The sequence below is a fragment of the Sphaerodactylus townsendi genome, linkage group LG11 (genome assembly GCF_021028975.2).
Source record: "Sphaerodactylus townsendi isolate TG3544 linkage group LG11, MPM_Stown_v2.3, whole genome shotgun sequence".
Classification (NCBI taxonomy): Eukaryota; Metazoa; Chordata; class Lepidosauria; order Squamata; family Sphaerodactylidae; genus Sphaerodactylus; species Sphaerodactylus townsendi.
The window spans coordinates 38,870,963-38,886,007 of NC_059435.1; the positions used below are offsets into that span (position 1 = coordinate 38,870,963).

Sequence of the window (15,045 nt, forward strand, 5' to 3'; positions counted from 1 at the left end):
TATATAGGTTTTTATAATTATTCAGAATATATTACATTGTATTACAATCCAGTATCAAACCAAGATTACTCATAAATTCAGTTCCAGGAGGGCAGACATTTGAAAGGATAGGAGGATTCTTATGAAGCCCTGGATAAGGTCTATGGCAGATGGGAACTGTTAAGTGGTAAACTGCATCGTATGGCATCTGGGGACCTCTTTAATCGAGATACTGATGAAGAATCGAAAACGTTTTCAGCGCAAAGCGTTTTGCTTGTTACCGGTGCGATGCTGACTAATTGAACACTGCACATTTGTGTACATGTATCTGAAATTGCGGCTTAGACCGCAATACTCGTCTTTGAATGGACTGCATCTAGTAAAAGCTGCGACTTGGACCGCATTGCTCATCATCGATATTTAAGCAGCGGATTCATTGCTGAGTCAAATATATATACAAGCGGTTACAGCTCGGACTACAAAGAAGTTTCCGACATAGGAATTTGCTGCAGCCGATATGATTTGTTTTTGCCAGGTGTCTATTTGGATATAAACTGTGATTTCATCCACCAGAGCAGCTACGGTGGCCAAATTCCATCCCTCCGCCACTTTAAATACTGGCTTGTTTCATTCAGCAATTCCCAGTTTTGCAGGTCATTCATGAAAAGCTTGTTCGGATTTATGAATGGATGGAACGGGATGAGTACAGATTATGCGATAAGTATTAATGTTTTGAATGAATGTAATACTGGTTAATAATATTGATCACTAAAAATTGGTGTTATAACATTTACTTCCTTGTTTTCCTTTTGCAAGTCATCTCTGGGGGTGAGGTTCCCCGGTTTGCGTTTCCTTTCACATTATCAAAGTATTACATAATATGTCTATTTTTGTTTGATGATTGGTATTTCCAAGTTGGACAACTGAGAGAAGACAATGGAAATTCAAACTAATGCCACTGTTTTTGGAAGCTGAAAAGTGTGTTGGAGATGCATCCTGACCAAAGAGCTTGCCTTTCTCCTTCTGTGTCCTAATGTCAGTCAGACAGGCTTTGGCAGTTCCTAGGGCAACCAACCACTTTTGCCTTTCAGCTGCATTTCTGGCTTTCAGGTAGAAGTACTGTTCTCCTGGGATAATAAGATCCATCCGTGTGTTATCTGTAGAATGAACTAAGATCAACAGAGGTAAGTCAGATACAGAACATTTCTCCTTTCCTGAAAAACAGTAGAACAATGTAGGCTTATGTTATGTTCTAATAAACAAGAACTGTTATCCCACAAGTCCAACAAAATAGTGGTGCTATTGGTGGATGCAAAGATTAACCCAGGAACTAAGGTATCTGGATGGAGTTGCTCTCTGCCTAAAAGAGCAGGTTTGTAGCATGGTGCAGCCTGATGGATAAGTATGGAGAGCACCTTACAACAACTTTACCCTTCTTGGACAAAAAGATCTTGTCACTGTGGTCCATGGCTTAGCAACAGTGAGATTAGACTACTGCAATGCACTCTGCTTGGGGCTGCCATTAAAGAGTGCCTGGAATCTACAACTAGTACAGAATACTGGTGTCTTTGAAACCTTATAAGTCCTGGGGCCATCACGTCTTAAGGACCGCCTATACCTTTATGAACCTATCCGGCCACTATAGTCATCTTCGGGAGTGCTGCTTCAGGAACCCCCACCATCAGAGGCTAGACAAGAAAGCATCTTCTGGGCCATGGCACAAACATTATGGGATTCCCTCTCCCCTCCAGGGAGATACATCTTACCCCTCTATCACAGAAATTCACCAGAAGGCAAAGACATTTCTGTTTTGTTTGGCATTCTCTCAATGACCAGCCTTCCTGTTTGTTTTGTTTAATTATTTTAGACATGCATTTTTAAACTTTGTTTTAATTTCTGGCCACTTTGGAGACTCTAACTTGGATGGCGAGGTGACATAAAAACTTTTTAAACAAATAAAAACCTGTCTCAGTTACCTTGAATTTCACATACTGCCATCTGGATACTTCCTTTACAACCTTTCCAAGCATCTTCCCGTGAGTCATAATAGGACAACACCCCTCCTCCAAGAAGGAACCATCGAGGCTGCCAGCCTGAAAAGCAGAGGTGGGGGAATAGTTTTAACAGCAGCCAGGATCAACTGTCACACATTAAGCTGCCATTTTCACATAGTAAAGCAAGCATTCTGCTGCAGTAAAACCTGTCACACAATTGCCCTGGGGCTCTGCAATTCACTTTTATTAATTCTGCAAGGGTACAAACAGGAGCCTAGTAGTCTCTTAAAGACACAGAACATTTTAATCCAGCACAAATGTTTAAGGAGCAAAACCTTGCCGCTCCATTAGATAGTTCTTTTTTCCTGCTGAAATAGACTAACATGATGATCCTTCTCATGTCTTCAAGCAGAGTCCTGAGACATCTATTGATGAAATTAAAAGTGAAAGGAGCCAGCGTGGTGTAGTGGTTAGAGCAGGTGCACTCTAATCTGGAGAAGTGGGGTTGATTCCCAGCTCTGCCACTTGAGCTGTGGAGGCTTATCTGGTGATCCATGCCAGCTGGGTGACCTTGGGATAGTCACAGTTCTTCAGAGCTCTCTCAGCCCCACCTACCTCACAGGCTGTTTGTTTGGGGGGGGGGGGAGGGAAAGGAGATTGTCCGTCCCTTTAAATCTCCTTACAGGAGAGAAAGGGGGGATATAAATCCAAACTCTTCTTCTTCTTCAAAGGCAGAGGATATTAGGTGACTGCTGAAGAAGTGACCGTTGAAATAATTTTTGTTTCAGGACATTGGGATTTTAGTTTCAAACTGACTCACACTGACAGCTTAAAAGGGGTAGTTACTGTTACTAAGCATTACTAAGAATCTTCCCTGGTCCGGCAATGACTTGGGAAGAAGACACCTCAGAAGAAGAGGAAGACTCCCCAAGGACTAAGGAGCCCTCTGTGGTCCCCATTACACCTGAGGCTCCCTCCACCCCCCAGTCTCTAGTCTAGGGGATGACACTCATCTTTACACAGAAGTTTCTTATTCAAGAGCCAAGAGAGTCTTCTGAATGAACCCATACATCCTCAGCACCCCAGAATCTCTCCCAGGACTCCAGAAACAAAGGCAGTAGAGTCAGAACCTGAACCAAGTAAAAACAAAAACACACATCCTGCAGCTTGAGGCAACACACTCCATTCTAACTCAAGAGCGGAACATCATTCTCTAGGCTGAATCTTTGCAGTGGTGTAGTGACTAAATGTGCAATCCAAAGGGCAAGGAGAGGTTTGAAGCTGCATTGGAAGTGGGACAAGGGTTGTTCCGGCATCCAGGTCACCACTGCTGCACAAATTGGCATGGATGCTAGTGCAGAGGGATTGATGCCGGTGGCTAGTCACTACAGTGCCCAAACCTAGAAGCTGGGGCCATGGAAGATGGCTGAGGCCACAAATCCCCATACTTTTGGAGGTGTTCCCAGAGGCAGAGATGACTTTAGTAGGCTCCCAACAAACTTTCTGCTCAGGAATGTCCCCATCCAGTGGTGCAGACTTCAGCACCAAAAAAGGTGGCGTAAGTCGTTCTGGAGAATGGGGTACCCGAGGAGAGGTGAGTGTTTTTTCCTCTCCTCTGATGCCCATGCTGCTGATTTCCCCTTTGGAAGCAGTGCCGAAGCACTGTCCCCGGCCACTGCTCTACTCCCCCCTTTGGACTGTGAAAGTGTTGACTTGTACCTAGACCACAGGAAGTGGTGTGATTATCAGCCAATTGGCCATGCTGGCAGGGGCTGATGGGAATTGTAGTTCCTGAACATCTGGAGAGCCGCAGGTTCCCTACCCCTGACCTAGACCAACGGGTCTCTAGAGCTGTAGCACAATTCTGCCAAATTTAGAAAATCAGGATGGTAGGAGGATAGAGGACCTTTTGTGCTGTTTAGTGCTATGCTGTCTCCTTTATTTGAGTGTTTCAAAAGTGGATGGAATATTCTTCTCTTAAATTCTTCTATTGAGGTTTTATGTTGGTAGTGTACTGTAAATTTTTATCTATTTTATGCTTAAAGGTTGCTAAAATGCAGTTAATAATATGACTTTGTATAAACAATTTTTAATTATTTTAAAAAAATTATATTATACATTTTAGTATCAAATGGAAGATAAATTTAAATAATTAATTTACGTGTACTATTTTAGCGTATATTAAATAGGATTTTTAAATGCTCCCATAACCTAAAACACAACTCTATAGCCCACCATATTATGTTGCATTGTTGATGTTCAAAGTTTGGTTTTATTGTTATAACTTTTATTGGTCTTTAGCCGTAATAAAGTCTGACTGACTGGAGATCTGGGTTTGAATCCTCACTCATGCCACTGAAGCTGGATGACTCTGGGCCAGTCACACATTCCCAGTCTAACCAATCTTACAGGGTTGTTGGGAGGATAAAACGGAGAAGAGGAGAATGATGCAAGCCGTTTTACGTCTCCACTGGGGAGAAAGGCAGGATACAAATAAATTGAATAAAACAAACAAACACAAGCTCAAATCCTCACTGGATACAGGAAGTGGTGTGATTATCAGCTCCCTAAATAAGTTTTCAGATAAACTCTAGCCTTTGCTAGTTGAACCGCTCTGCTACCTAGTTCTGGACAGCTCCCTTCAGAAGTGTCTGCTCCTAATGTCAGCGGCATGCTGGAGACACTATGCATTTCCCCTGGGTGTCCCAAGTATATAACAGGACACAATGAATTTCGTTCCCTGTTCATACTCTTGGCCATCATCATCCATAAAACCAAACTCTACTAAAACGCCACTAAAATCTAAGATGTAACTGGTTTTATATTGCCAGGTGAGTATTCTACAAACACTGGTGTGCCGTGGGAAATACAAAAATTGATACCAGGCACAACATTTCACAACCTGACACTCTAAACTTATTTGTTTAAGGAGCCAAAACTCTGGTTCTCATTCTGGTTATACCTGGCAAATACAGATACAAAGCAGGCTGAGACATGACTTCCATGGATCAAGGAATTGGATTTCAGAAAGCAGACTGCTCCAAAACTTTCTTCAGTGGCCACTATTCCTCTTCACCTTTTCCTAGTCACAACTAGTGACTAGGCCTTACACCTTTTTCACTGTCTATAGGAACTGAAACTCCACTCCCCGCTTCAAACTGTTTAATACTCACGTTCATGGGAGTAAAACAAAATCATTGTTAGAAAATACATGCAAAAGTATTTCTACAGAAGATTTCAATGTGGGCATCTTTATCAATAAATTTTAAGTGTGTTAAAGCAGTGGTGGGATCCAAAAATTTTAATAACAGGTTCGATGGTGGTGGGATTCAAACAGTGGCGTAGCGCCAATGGGGCTGGGCGGGGCACAAAGGGGGCGTGGCCGGGCATTCTGGGGGAAGGGCATTCCTGGGCGGGGCTGTTCCCTTTTACTTGGCTATTACTGTAGCCATTTTTGTTAAGGGCAAAAGCTATCGGCTGCAGAAAAGAGACAAGTTAGGGATTGTCTGCCAATTCCCATCTAGCTTTGAAATGAAGGTAAGTGTGTGGGGGTGGGCACCATGGGGTGGGGAATAGGGGTGGGGTGGGGTGCCATGGGGGAAGGGGGGCTGCAGGGGGCCGTGGGGGGTGATTTTGCATTTCCCACTTGACGAGGTTTGTTATACCCAGGGACAGAGATTACCCCCTTGTCCCTTGAGGAGTTAATCATTAACAACCGGTTCTGTGAACTGAGAAAATTTTAATAACCGGTTCTACTGAATAGGTGCGAATAGGCTGCATCCCACCTCTGTGTTAAAGAGGAATAGAATCCATGCATCTTAACAGAAAAATGGAGGCTGTAAGCCTCTGGGTACTTCCCAGTGACCTAAACTTACTAAAAATATTGGGCTTTACTGCACAGTGAACATATCTTTGATTGGGCTCCAGTCCCAGCCTGGCACTTCAGCCACTATACCACAGCTGCTACCAAGAACATTTGCTCCTATATCGTATGGCTGCCATCCATCACCACCAGAGGAACAGCAATTCCAGAACAAGTTCATGTTGCTGGAATTACCAAGTGCAGGCATTAACTATCTAAACAGATGTGGCTTACAACAGCATTCCCTGTCTTCCACTTTATTCTCACAACAATCTTGTGAGATAGGGTAGGCTAAGAGAGTGTGCTTAGCTCAAGGTCAACCAGATAACTTCCACGACAGAGTGGGGATAAAATCTGGGTCTCTCAGATCCCAGTTTGATACTCTAACCACTAGATCCTGTTGTCTCTCTACGATATCTGTATTTTGCCTTTCCTTCAAGATACTCATAGAGGGTTATATATTTCTCCCTGCCTTCATTTTATCCTTACAATAACTCTGTGAGGTACGTCAGACAGGGAGTGAATGAAAGTGCTCATGGTCTCCCACTGAGATTCACAGAGAAGGCAGACTAGAACCTGGACTTCCCTAGTCCCCAGTCCAGTAATTAACTGTGGCACTACACCAGTTCTCTTAGCCTTTGCTTTGCCATTATTTCCCCCCCTGAAAAGAGGCAGTCATCTCTACGTGAAGCTATCAAACAAGAATCGGCTGTCTGGTTACACATCAGAGTACACCAATTAGTTGAATTTTGACATGCAGCCAGACACCAATCTGCCAATATGCCCATTAAGCCAGGACTGAGGACCCTGAAGAGTTCAGGCAAAGAATGCAAAGCTCACAGGGCCACAGTGATAACGAACCCACTAACAGTCAATTTAAGAGGAGCACATGCAGACCCCACAAAGCAGAGGTTCTGTTTGAATGAGTCTTCTTCTTTTTTTCTTACACAGGGAAGCATGACTAGGTGTGGGGCAATGAAAGAAGAAGAGGATATAGCATACATTTTCAAAAGCTAAATTAAGCTTTTAGGCCAAAACCAAAATGAAATAACAAATAAACCTTCCCCACCACTGTTGACTTCAGACAGGCAGTCATAAAGCTGCGCATTGAGAGCCAGCTAATTGCTTTAGACCTCAGTGGGCACAAAAATGACCACATAAATAATACATAACCCTCTCAGTCAGCATAAACCTCTAATTCATTGTGGGGCTTCTGGTCAAAAATAACTGTAACTGTACTCTTTTGTTTCTATGAAAGGAACAGAATCTCCCCTCAGACACACGACTAATTTACAACCTTTCTGCCACGGACCACGTCGAGTATTCAACCAAGAGCTATACAACTCATCTCTGTTAGAGTTTTGAGGGTTCATTTAAATATTTCATGGTGTGAAAGAAAAAATGACACCCTCTTGGGAAAAAAAAAGCATTCTTTTATAATCTGACTAATGAGAACCCAACAAATAAAAATGCAATATTTGCTGTATAATCATCCAAGCTTCCAGAATGCTAAACAAAAAAATATAAAGCGAAACAAAACCCAAACTCCCTAATAATTCATTTATTGATGCCCAAATTCTGAAGAAAGAATGACGTTCAAAGCATGCTAATGATTTTCTAATATAAAATGCATCTGAAGAAGCCGGGATCTTCCCGACAGATAAATCTGACAGAATTTAAGGACACCCTTTCTGCTGTTTTGCTACAACAGTCTAATGAGGCTATATTTCAGGATTACTTTCCTTGGTTTCGCCTGAGGTTTAAAACACTAATTGATTAGTTCATTAACAGTAATTTAAAATTGAATTTTAATTAGATTTGTTCCCTCTGGGTGGGCGTTCACAGCTCCTTGAGGTTGATACTGTAGCAGTGCCTCGCATATAAAGAATAAATGAGTTGCCTGTGCTCATCAGTCCAAAGAAGCTACGATCTTCATTTGTCCAGAAAACAGAACTATACCAGATTTGTATTGGATATCAGCATAAGGACAGTGCAGAAGGTCAAAATTCCAGTCTCTGATCAGTCCAGAACTCCCTGGCTTAGGCTGGGCACAACAGCAACAGCGTTACACAAACAAGTTCTCCTCTGCTTCTCTCATACTCGGTTATGGATTTTTGTTTCAAACTACAATAGGCAGTCACTGTTTTGAAAGGATGCACAACTCCTAGTTTGTCCGTTCAGATTTAGAAGCAAATGATTGGTCTTGCATTAGAGCAGAAGACACTAAAGGAATTATGGCATCTGAAGCAAAAGAGTAACAGTGTGTGGACAACCAAGACTCACTAGTGGACAACCAAGGCTCACTGACCTAGTCTCCTAAGTCTCCTGGGCAACTCAGCATGGGTGAACCAGTGCATAAATCAAGGCAATCTTCACACGTTTACTTCGTATTACTTCTTTTCCCTCTGCAAGAAGATTGAAAGTATGCTGAAGTGTCCTCCTACCAGAGCACAGATGTCCTGCTCAGCACCTCCTCTGGCTGCCAAGATTTCACCAGGCACTCATTTCTTGATGCATTTCTGCAGCCATGAGAATCTGAAACCTGCCTTAGTACTCAACTTCTCAAAATGATGAATTATACACTCAATACATCCAGTTCTGTACCACTAAATGGAATCATGAGGCATAACCAACCCTGCCTGTTTGCGTCTCCACCATTAAAATGGGAACAATGGTGACCAAATCCATGGAATTGTCAAGCTGATAAACACAAAACAGATTGTTTTGGGCTCTAGACAGCTTTTTTTTTTCATTGCTCAAATGCCCCCATCCACCGTAGCATATGCATTTTGTGCAGCGTCTGACTTGTGGCAACAGTGATGTAAAACAGGTTCAATAGTACGTTGTTTGGTGGTGCAGGGCCTTGTTGCTGGATGGCCATCTGTTACTATGCAGTAAGGCACTGCACCATCAAACAAATGAATCAGCTAAAAACAGGGCAGCCCATGCAATTGATAGCCCTAATTTTGCTACAAGGTGGACAGTATTCCAGTGTCACAAAGTTCTGTTTTTATGATCACTCTGCTGAACTAAATGGATCTTTTCAGAGGCTTAACTTCCTCTCACAAGTATCAGAACTAAAAGGAAAGACAGCAAGGCTCATTCCGCACATGCAGAATAATGCACTTTCAAACTGCTTTCAGTGCTCTTTGAAACTGTGCGGAATGGCAAAATCCACTTGCAAACAGTTGTGAAAGTGGTTTGAAAACGCATTATTTTGCGTGTGCGGAAGGTGCCCCTGATTATGAGCAGGAAGCTAGAACTGGTTGGGGAAGGAGGGGTTCTTTCAGCAATGTTCAGAAACAGTTAAGGTCAGCCTTAAATAAACTTTTACAAGAACACAAGCCTATGTTCTTATAAACATTTACAAGAACACATGCTGCACCCATCTAGATATTCATTCAGACAGAGACTTCTTCAATTTGGGAACTCCCAAACTGGAATTAAGAAACTTAAATTGAAATGAAGGACATTGTGCTCCACACTTTTGGTGGAGTTGCTGACTCATTTAAAAGCCTTGGGATTATATCAAACCCAACATTATTGCTGGTGAGAATTTAATGCAGCTACATCTTCAAGCTTAGCCTGCAGCCCAATCCATGAGCTGAGCGCCCTGCCATGGCTGCACCCAGCTGCTATTCCTAAAGAGGATTCCTGCTGGTGTGGGGAGGAAGAAATATAAATAAAAACATGACCTATATATGACATAAATAAATTAAGATCACTTATTGACAACCAATTTGAGAAACATTACAGTCTGTTCTAGGATTACTCCAGAATTGTTGTCTAGTAAGTACACAGTTGGGTCAGTTCAGTTGTCTGTGCCAATTAAATACGGCATGACATTCTTGCCTCTGTATAATGACATTCTTGCCTCTGTATAAAGGGGGCAGTGATGCAAAATATGGTCCACAGTTTCTTCACAGAGCATCTCACAGATGCATAGTCTTTTGTGTTGGGGTATCTTTTTGCCTCTTCCTTGTCTTAAAGAGGAGGGCAGGATGTTACATCTGGCTAAAGAAAAGGCCCAGTGGAGTTTGGGACCAGAAAGGACAAACAGATATTCAGCCAACCCTGAGGAGCCATCGGGGATACCAAGGAAAAGAAGGGAGCAACATTTACTGGTCTGGGCAAGGAGGGATAGATGTTCAGACTCATACAATCTGGCCCTGATGTTTTTAAGAATTTCAGTTGGTAATAACATGGCCAACGTGTCTAAAGATAGATCAAGAACATGAAGCTTTGCTTCAGTGTAGGCCCACCAATCTGTAGAATGTAAATTGGTTAGGGTCAGAGAAGAAAGACTCGGGTCTCCATGCCTAAAACAGAGATGCAACCAGTATTTGAATGTTATGCGTCCTGGTCTCAAGTAGATGGTGGTCTGCTTCCAAGCAGAGTACTGCAAAAGGTACTGAATGTGGCAGACCCAAAGTCTTGTATAACAAAACGGATTGAATATGCGCAGTGTTCCTATTCCATGATTGTATCCATAATGAGACTCTGTGTAGTAGCTGCAGGCCCACTATGGTGTTAAAGGCTCTTATTGCCGCAGGTAAATTCGTAGCCCTTTTAAAAGAAGAAACACACAATTGCCTTTATAGCCATTCTTGTTGATGCTAGGATTCGATTCCTGTGAGGTGACCACCCAGCCCTAAAGTGGAAGTTTAAGCCCAGATATTTAAATAGCTTAACTTGCTCAATAATTTCGCTGTCAAAAAGTCATCTCGATCTTAGAAAAAAACATAACTTTAGACTTAGTTTTATTTATAACAAGGTTGTTGGTACTGCAATATTTCAAGCAATGGTTTAGAAGATGATTTAGGCCCACCTTTGTGCGTGAAAGTAAGATGGCATCATCTGCATAAAGCAGGATAGGGATCCTTGATTTCTTGAGGGTAGGGGTATGTGGGTTGAGTCAGGTCTGGGGCTAAGCCATTTAAGAAAAGGTTGAAGAATGTATGGGCAAGAATACAACCCTGTTTAACCCCTCTATTGGATGGAATGTGGCAGTGAGTGCTCCTTCATGGGTACATTTCACTTGATAAGTGTTGTTACAATGGAGTATAATAATGAAAGAGAGTAGTCTTTTTTCTATATACCACAGTAATACAGAGGCTAGACTACTGTAACACACTGTTTGGAAACTCAAATTGACCCCGGAAATATAGACTGTCTGCGCCATCTAGCTCCCAATAATAGATGAGAAGCTTTAAATATTCTGAATAGAGCTAGAAAGACAAGTGCAGAAGCTTTTTTCCACTGGGATTTTAAAGTCCAATTCTGTGTAATCCATTTTTTAATCTCCATTTATAAAATCACTCAGATTGGTTACTTTGGTGGATAGATAGCTCAGATTAAATCTGACGCAGAACTCAATGTGAGCCTGGGATTAACCCAGTTCCAGGCACATCTCCGTGTATTAAGTCTAACAGTTATCTGTATTCAAAACTGAGATGTCTCATACTACTGAAGGAATACAAATTTCATTTATGTGTGCATGGTGTGGCAAAGTCATGTACTAAAGTGTGATCTGTTTTAATTCCTGCAACATAAAGTCCCTTTGTAGTTTTTACTTTTTTACATAAGTATATGAAACTTCTTCGTACCAAGTCAAAATTACATTCCAAAGGAGCAAAACTAAGCAAGTTCTACTCAAAAGTATGCCCCATGTAATTCAACTTCGTTAAGATTGCAGCCAATCTCAAGCATGCTCGTAGCAGCAACAATTGCCAAAACTACTGGATTTGGGGATGGATTTTTTAGCTTCATGAGTCTGAATTCCTGGGAGTTTCCTGAAATATCCAGGATGACAGAGAAAAGCAACAAGAATAACACAGTTTATAATTCACAGAAGGAAACTGAGAAGGCCAGCGATATATGGTATGCGATGACATGGCTGAACTATGCAGTGCATTCCCCTACCCACTCGTTGCTCACAGAATAACTTGTGAGCAGCGTCAACTCTTGACAATAATTCCTCCCTTCCCCACCCACACTGGGCACATGGAAGCTCCTTGAATCCTTGCTAATGACAATAACTAGTCTTGAGTTCTAGTACTTCCACTGAATTGACTTGTGGACCAGGATCCTTCTGTGGCAATCAGTTCTATGGAACCTGCTTCTAAATAAGCATACACTGGACTGCGATGCTGCTCTGCCTCTCTTTGATTAACTGCCCACCCTTCAAAGAAGCTGTGCAATGTGTGTAACAATGGGCACTACAGAACTAGAAATGGGATTTAACAGCACCATCCTAAGTGGAGTTACACTTATTCTGAAGGACACATTTGCCTGGACAGACTTCAGTGGGCTTGGTGGAGGAAAACAGCATCAAGCCACAGTCAGTTAATGGCAACTCAGTAGGGTTTTCAAAGCAAGAGAGGGACAGAGATGGCTTGCCATTGCTGGCCTCTGCACTGTGATCCTGAACTTCCTTGGTTGACTTGTACCAAACACTAACCAAGGCCAACTCTGCTTAGCTTCCAAGATCTGACAAGATCAGCCTGGGTCATCCAGGCCAGACTCAATAGGTTTAAATCTGTAGACGATTGCGCTGTGGTATTCTCTCTCTCTCTCTCTCTCTCTCTCTCTTTCTCTCTCTTTAAATAGCTGGTTTTTAGCTCTCATTGCTCTTTAAGAATGGTTAAAGGTATATGCTCTAAAAATAAAAAAGAACAAGCACCACACCGATGAAGGGAAGAGTCCTTTTTAGTTTATCATTGTCAGCCTCTCTCCTAGTTTTTAATTGCTTTATAAAGTTCCCTTTGCTCCCATATCAAATTTTCCTTCCTCCCCATAGGCTTCTGCCATCCCTGTAAAATGCAAAGTAATCTAAACTTTGTAAGATGCTAAATACTACAGCAATATTATATAAACTAAGCTCCAGTATGCACAACTTCATAATGGGGGTTGGTGGGAATCAGATTTTTTGCCATTGAGAAAGGCCAGTTCGGTTTAATGCAACCCTGGGTTAAAATGAGATGTCTACAGTTCCAGCAACCCTTTGGTCTCATCTCACCTGTACTTTCCTTGTTTTACAAAGCAATGAAACTGCCACACCTTCCTGCTAGTTTCACACTGTGTGCTGCAGTGTCAAGAATTCCTCCGTGCAAAGAGCAATCTGTATCCACGCCCCAGGCACTCGTACATTATTTATCATGTAAACATACTGAAAGCAAAGTGTATTTGCAGATGACGTTGAAACACCTAACATTTAAAACACATTTCAATTAGTATGTGGTGTGTTGTTTAAGATGCCGGACTGGGAAATCCAAGTTCAAATTTCCACTTGGACCGTGGTGGCTTGCTAGGTCACTCTCATCCCTATCCCTGACTAGTATTTGGATGGGAGATCTCCAAGGAATACCAGGGTCATGATGGGGAGGGAGGCAATGGCAAATCACCTCCCAACGTCTCTTGCCTTGAAAACCATATGGGGTCACCATAAGTCAGATGTTACATGCCCAGGGCTGGATTGCCTGGGAACCCCAATGCATAATGTATCATGGAAGAAAGGCAGGATATAAATGTAATAAATAAATATGCTCCTGTGTGAAATTTAGACCAAGCACATGACCATGTAGGCTACTCTACGGGCCTCATGACACCACAATATATTTTTCCGTGCACAAAGCTGTCCCATCATCCTAAAGGACACATTTGCCTGGATAAACACAGCAATTGAGTGATCATAGCTAAAGCTAATCAATGTTACAGTGATATGGAAGAAGCACCCTCTTGATCAGGTGCATTGTTTTTAGCCAAACCCATGATTTCTGAAATATGTGACTCATATCTGCATGATCTCATGCCTGAGAAAAAAATAGAATGTATCATGTTTACAAAAAAAAAGATTGTGTCAGACCTAACTAGGGAATATGAGCTTCCATCAGCAATGAAATCAGCTCAGAGAAATTCCATGCAGTGCCACTGGAAGAAGTATTTCACTTGGAAGATCCTTGCTATCATGTTCCACTGATATAGGAAACTTCTCCATCTGATAATTCCTATAATAATTCTAAAAATGTAAACGTTTTATACAGCAAGGGATGTAGCTCTGTGAGAATGATAACTAAGTGACTCTTTTAAAAAGTAATAACATGACATTTGAATTTTCTCCTGATGCCAGATACTGCAGCAGTTAAAAAAGAAACCAGTAAAAACTATTTTGATTCATGCTTATTGAGTTTACTGAGATTAGCTAGACAAAAGATAGCCCTGCAGATCCACTCCTATGGCAAGCATAATCTGCATGTCTCCCTGCCCCCCTCTGAAGCTGCCATGTGAGATCTTTGTATGGTTGAGCAGTTGGGCCAGTGATCTTTTCATTCTTTTGCAGAATATTAAACTGAGTTGGCTCAATTTGCACTGAAGCTTGAAATGCAGAAAGATAATCTTCAAAACAGATACCAGTCTTTGCAACCCTTTGATCATCTAGGTAGGTACTGACACCCACCACATCAGGTACACTGCAGGCACCTTTGAGGTTAGTCAACTGAGAAAGACATTCCTTGGCCTCATGCTTCTTTTTTGCTTCCGCTAAAAGAAAAGCAGAAATGCCACTGAAGAAGTGGAGTGTTGGAGCCCTTCTAGAGAACGCTGTCCCATGTTAGTATGGCATGGTTAACTGCAAATTCTTCTTGATAGTTATGCTGCAAATGAGTTAGATGGACTGCTGGTGCTGGACAGTTCATTTTAGGATGCATCTATAATGCATCTGATAGAATGAAGTGTGATTCACCAACACTGATAGGGGAACAAATTTTGTTAGTCTTCAAGGAGCCAATGGACTTCGGTTTATTTAGCTCATTTTGGGGACATAATCGAAGAATCGAAGGAACAGTCCCTTGCGGTGCTCAAGAGCCCAGAACGTAGAAGCATCAAAACCACGCAGCGCCCGGAACACCAGAACCATCCATGACCCTTGTCTTCCTTCCTGTTTCTCACAGCCACCAACGCCACCTTTCTACAACACCCACACGCCTGGTTGCAAAGATCGTGACAGCGAGAGGAGAAGGGAGCTACTCACCGCTCAGATAGTTGGTCCATTTGTATAGTACCCCCTCCATGATGACAAAGGCCCCCCATTCAGATCTGCTTGGGACAGGGGAAATACCTTCCCCAGGCACCTTCTATGCCCTCTGCCGCCCCTTCAGCCCCACAGCTGAGCTGCTGACACTCAGAGCCATCCTGCGGCTGGCAGAATCCCAG

The 15,045-nt window shown here is 42.3% G+C and overlaps 1 protein-coding gene across 3 annotated transcripts in view; it reads right to left on the minus strand.

Annotated features, from left to right (window-relative positions):
• PLEKHA8 (pleckstrin homology domain containing A8) overlaps positions 1 to 15,045 on the minus strand; it is a 36,542-nt gene extending 21,497 nt beyond the window's left edge. For 2 of the 3 annotated variants that reach the window (XM_048510966.1, XM_048510964.1), the window contains exons 1-3: positions 14,864 to 15,045; positions 1,956 to 2,072; positions 981 to 1,148 (exon numbers count right to left, since the gene is read on the minus strand). In XM_048510966.1, coding sequence (XP_048366923.1) covers positions 981 to 1,148; positions 1,956 to 2,072; positions 14,864 to 14,903 — 325 coding nt within the window. In that variant the 5' untranslated portion in view covers positions 14,904 to 15,045. The remainder of the gene's footprint in view (positions 1 to 980; positions 1,149 to 1,955; positions 2,073 to 14,863) is intronic. The other variant, XM_048510965.1, reaches the window with a different exon arrangement.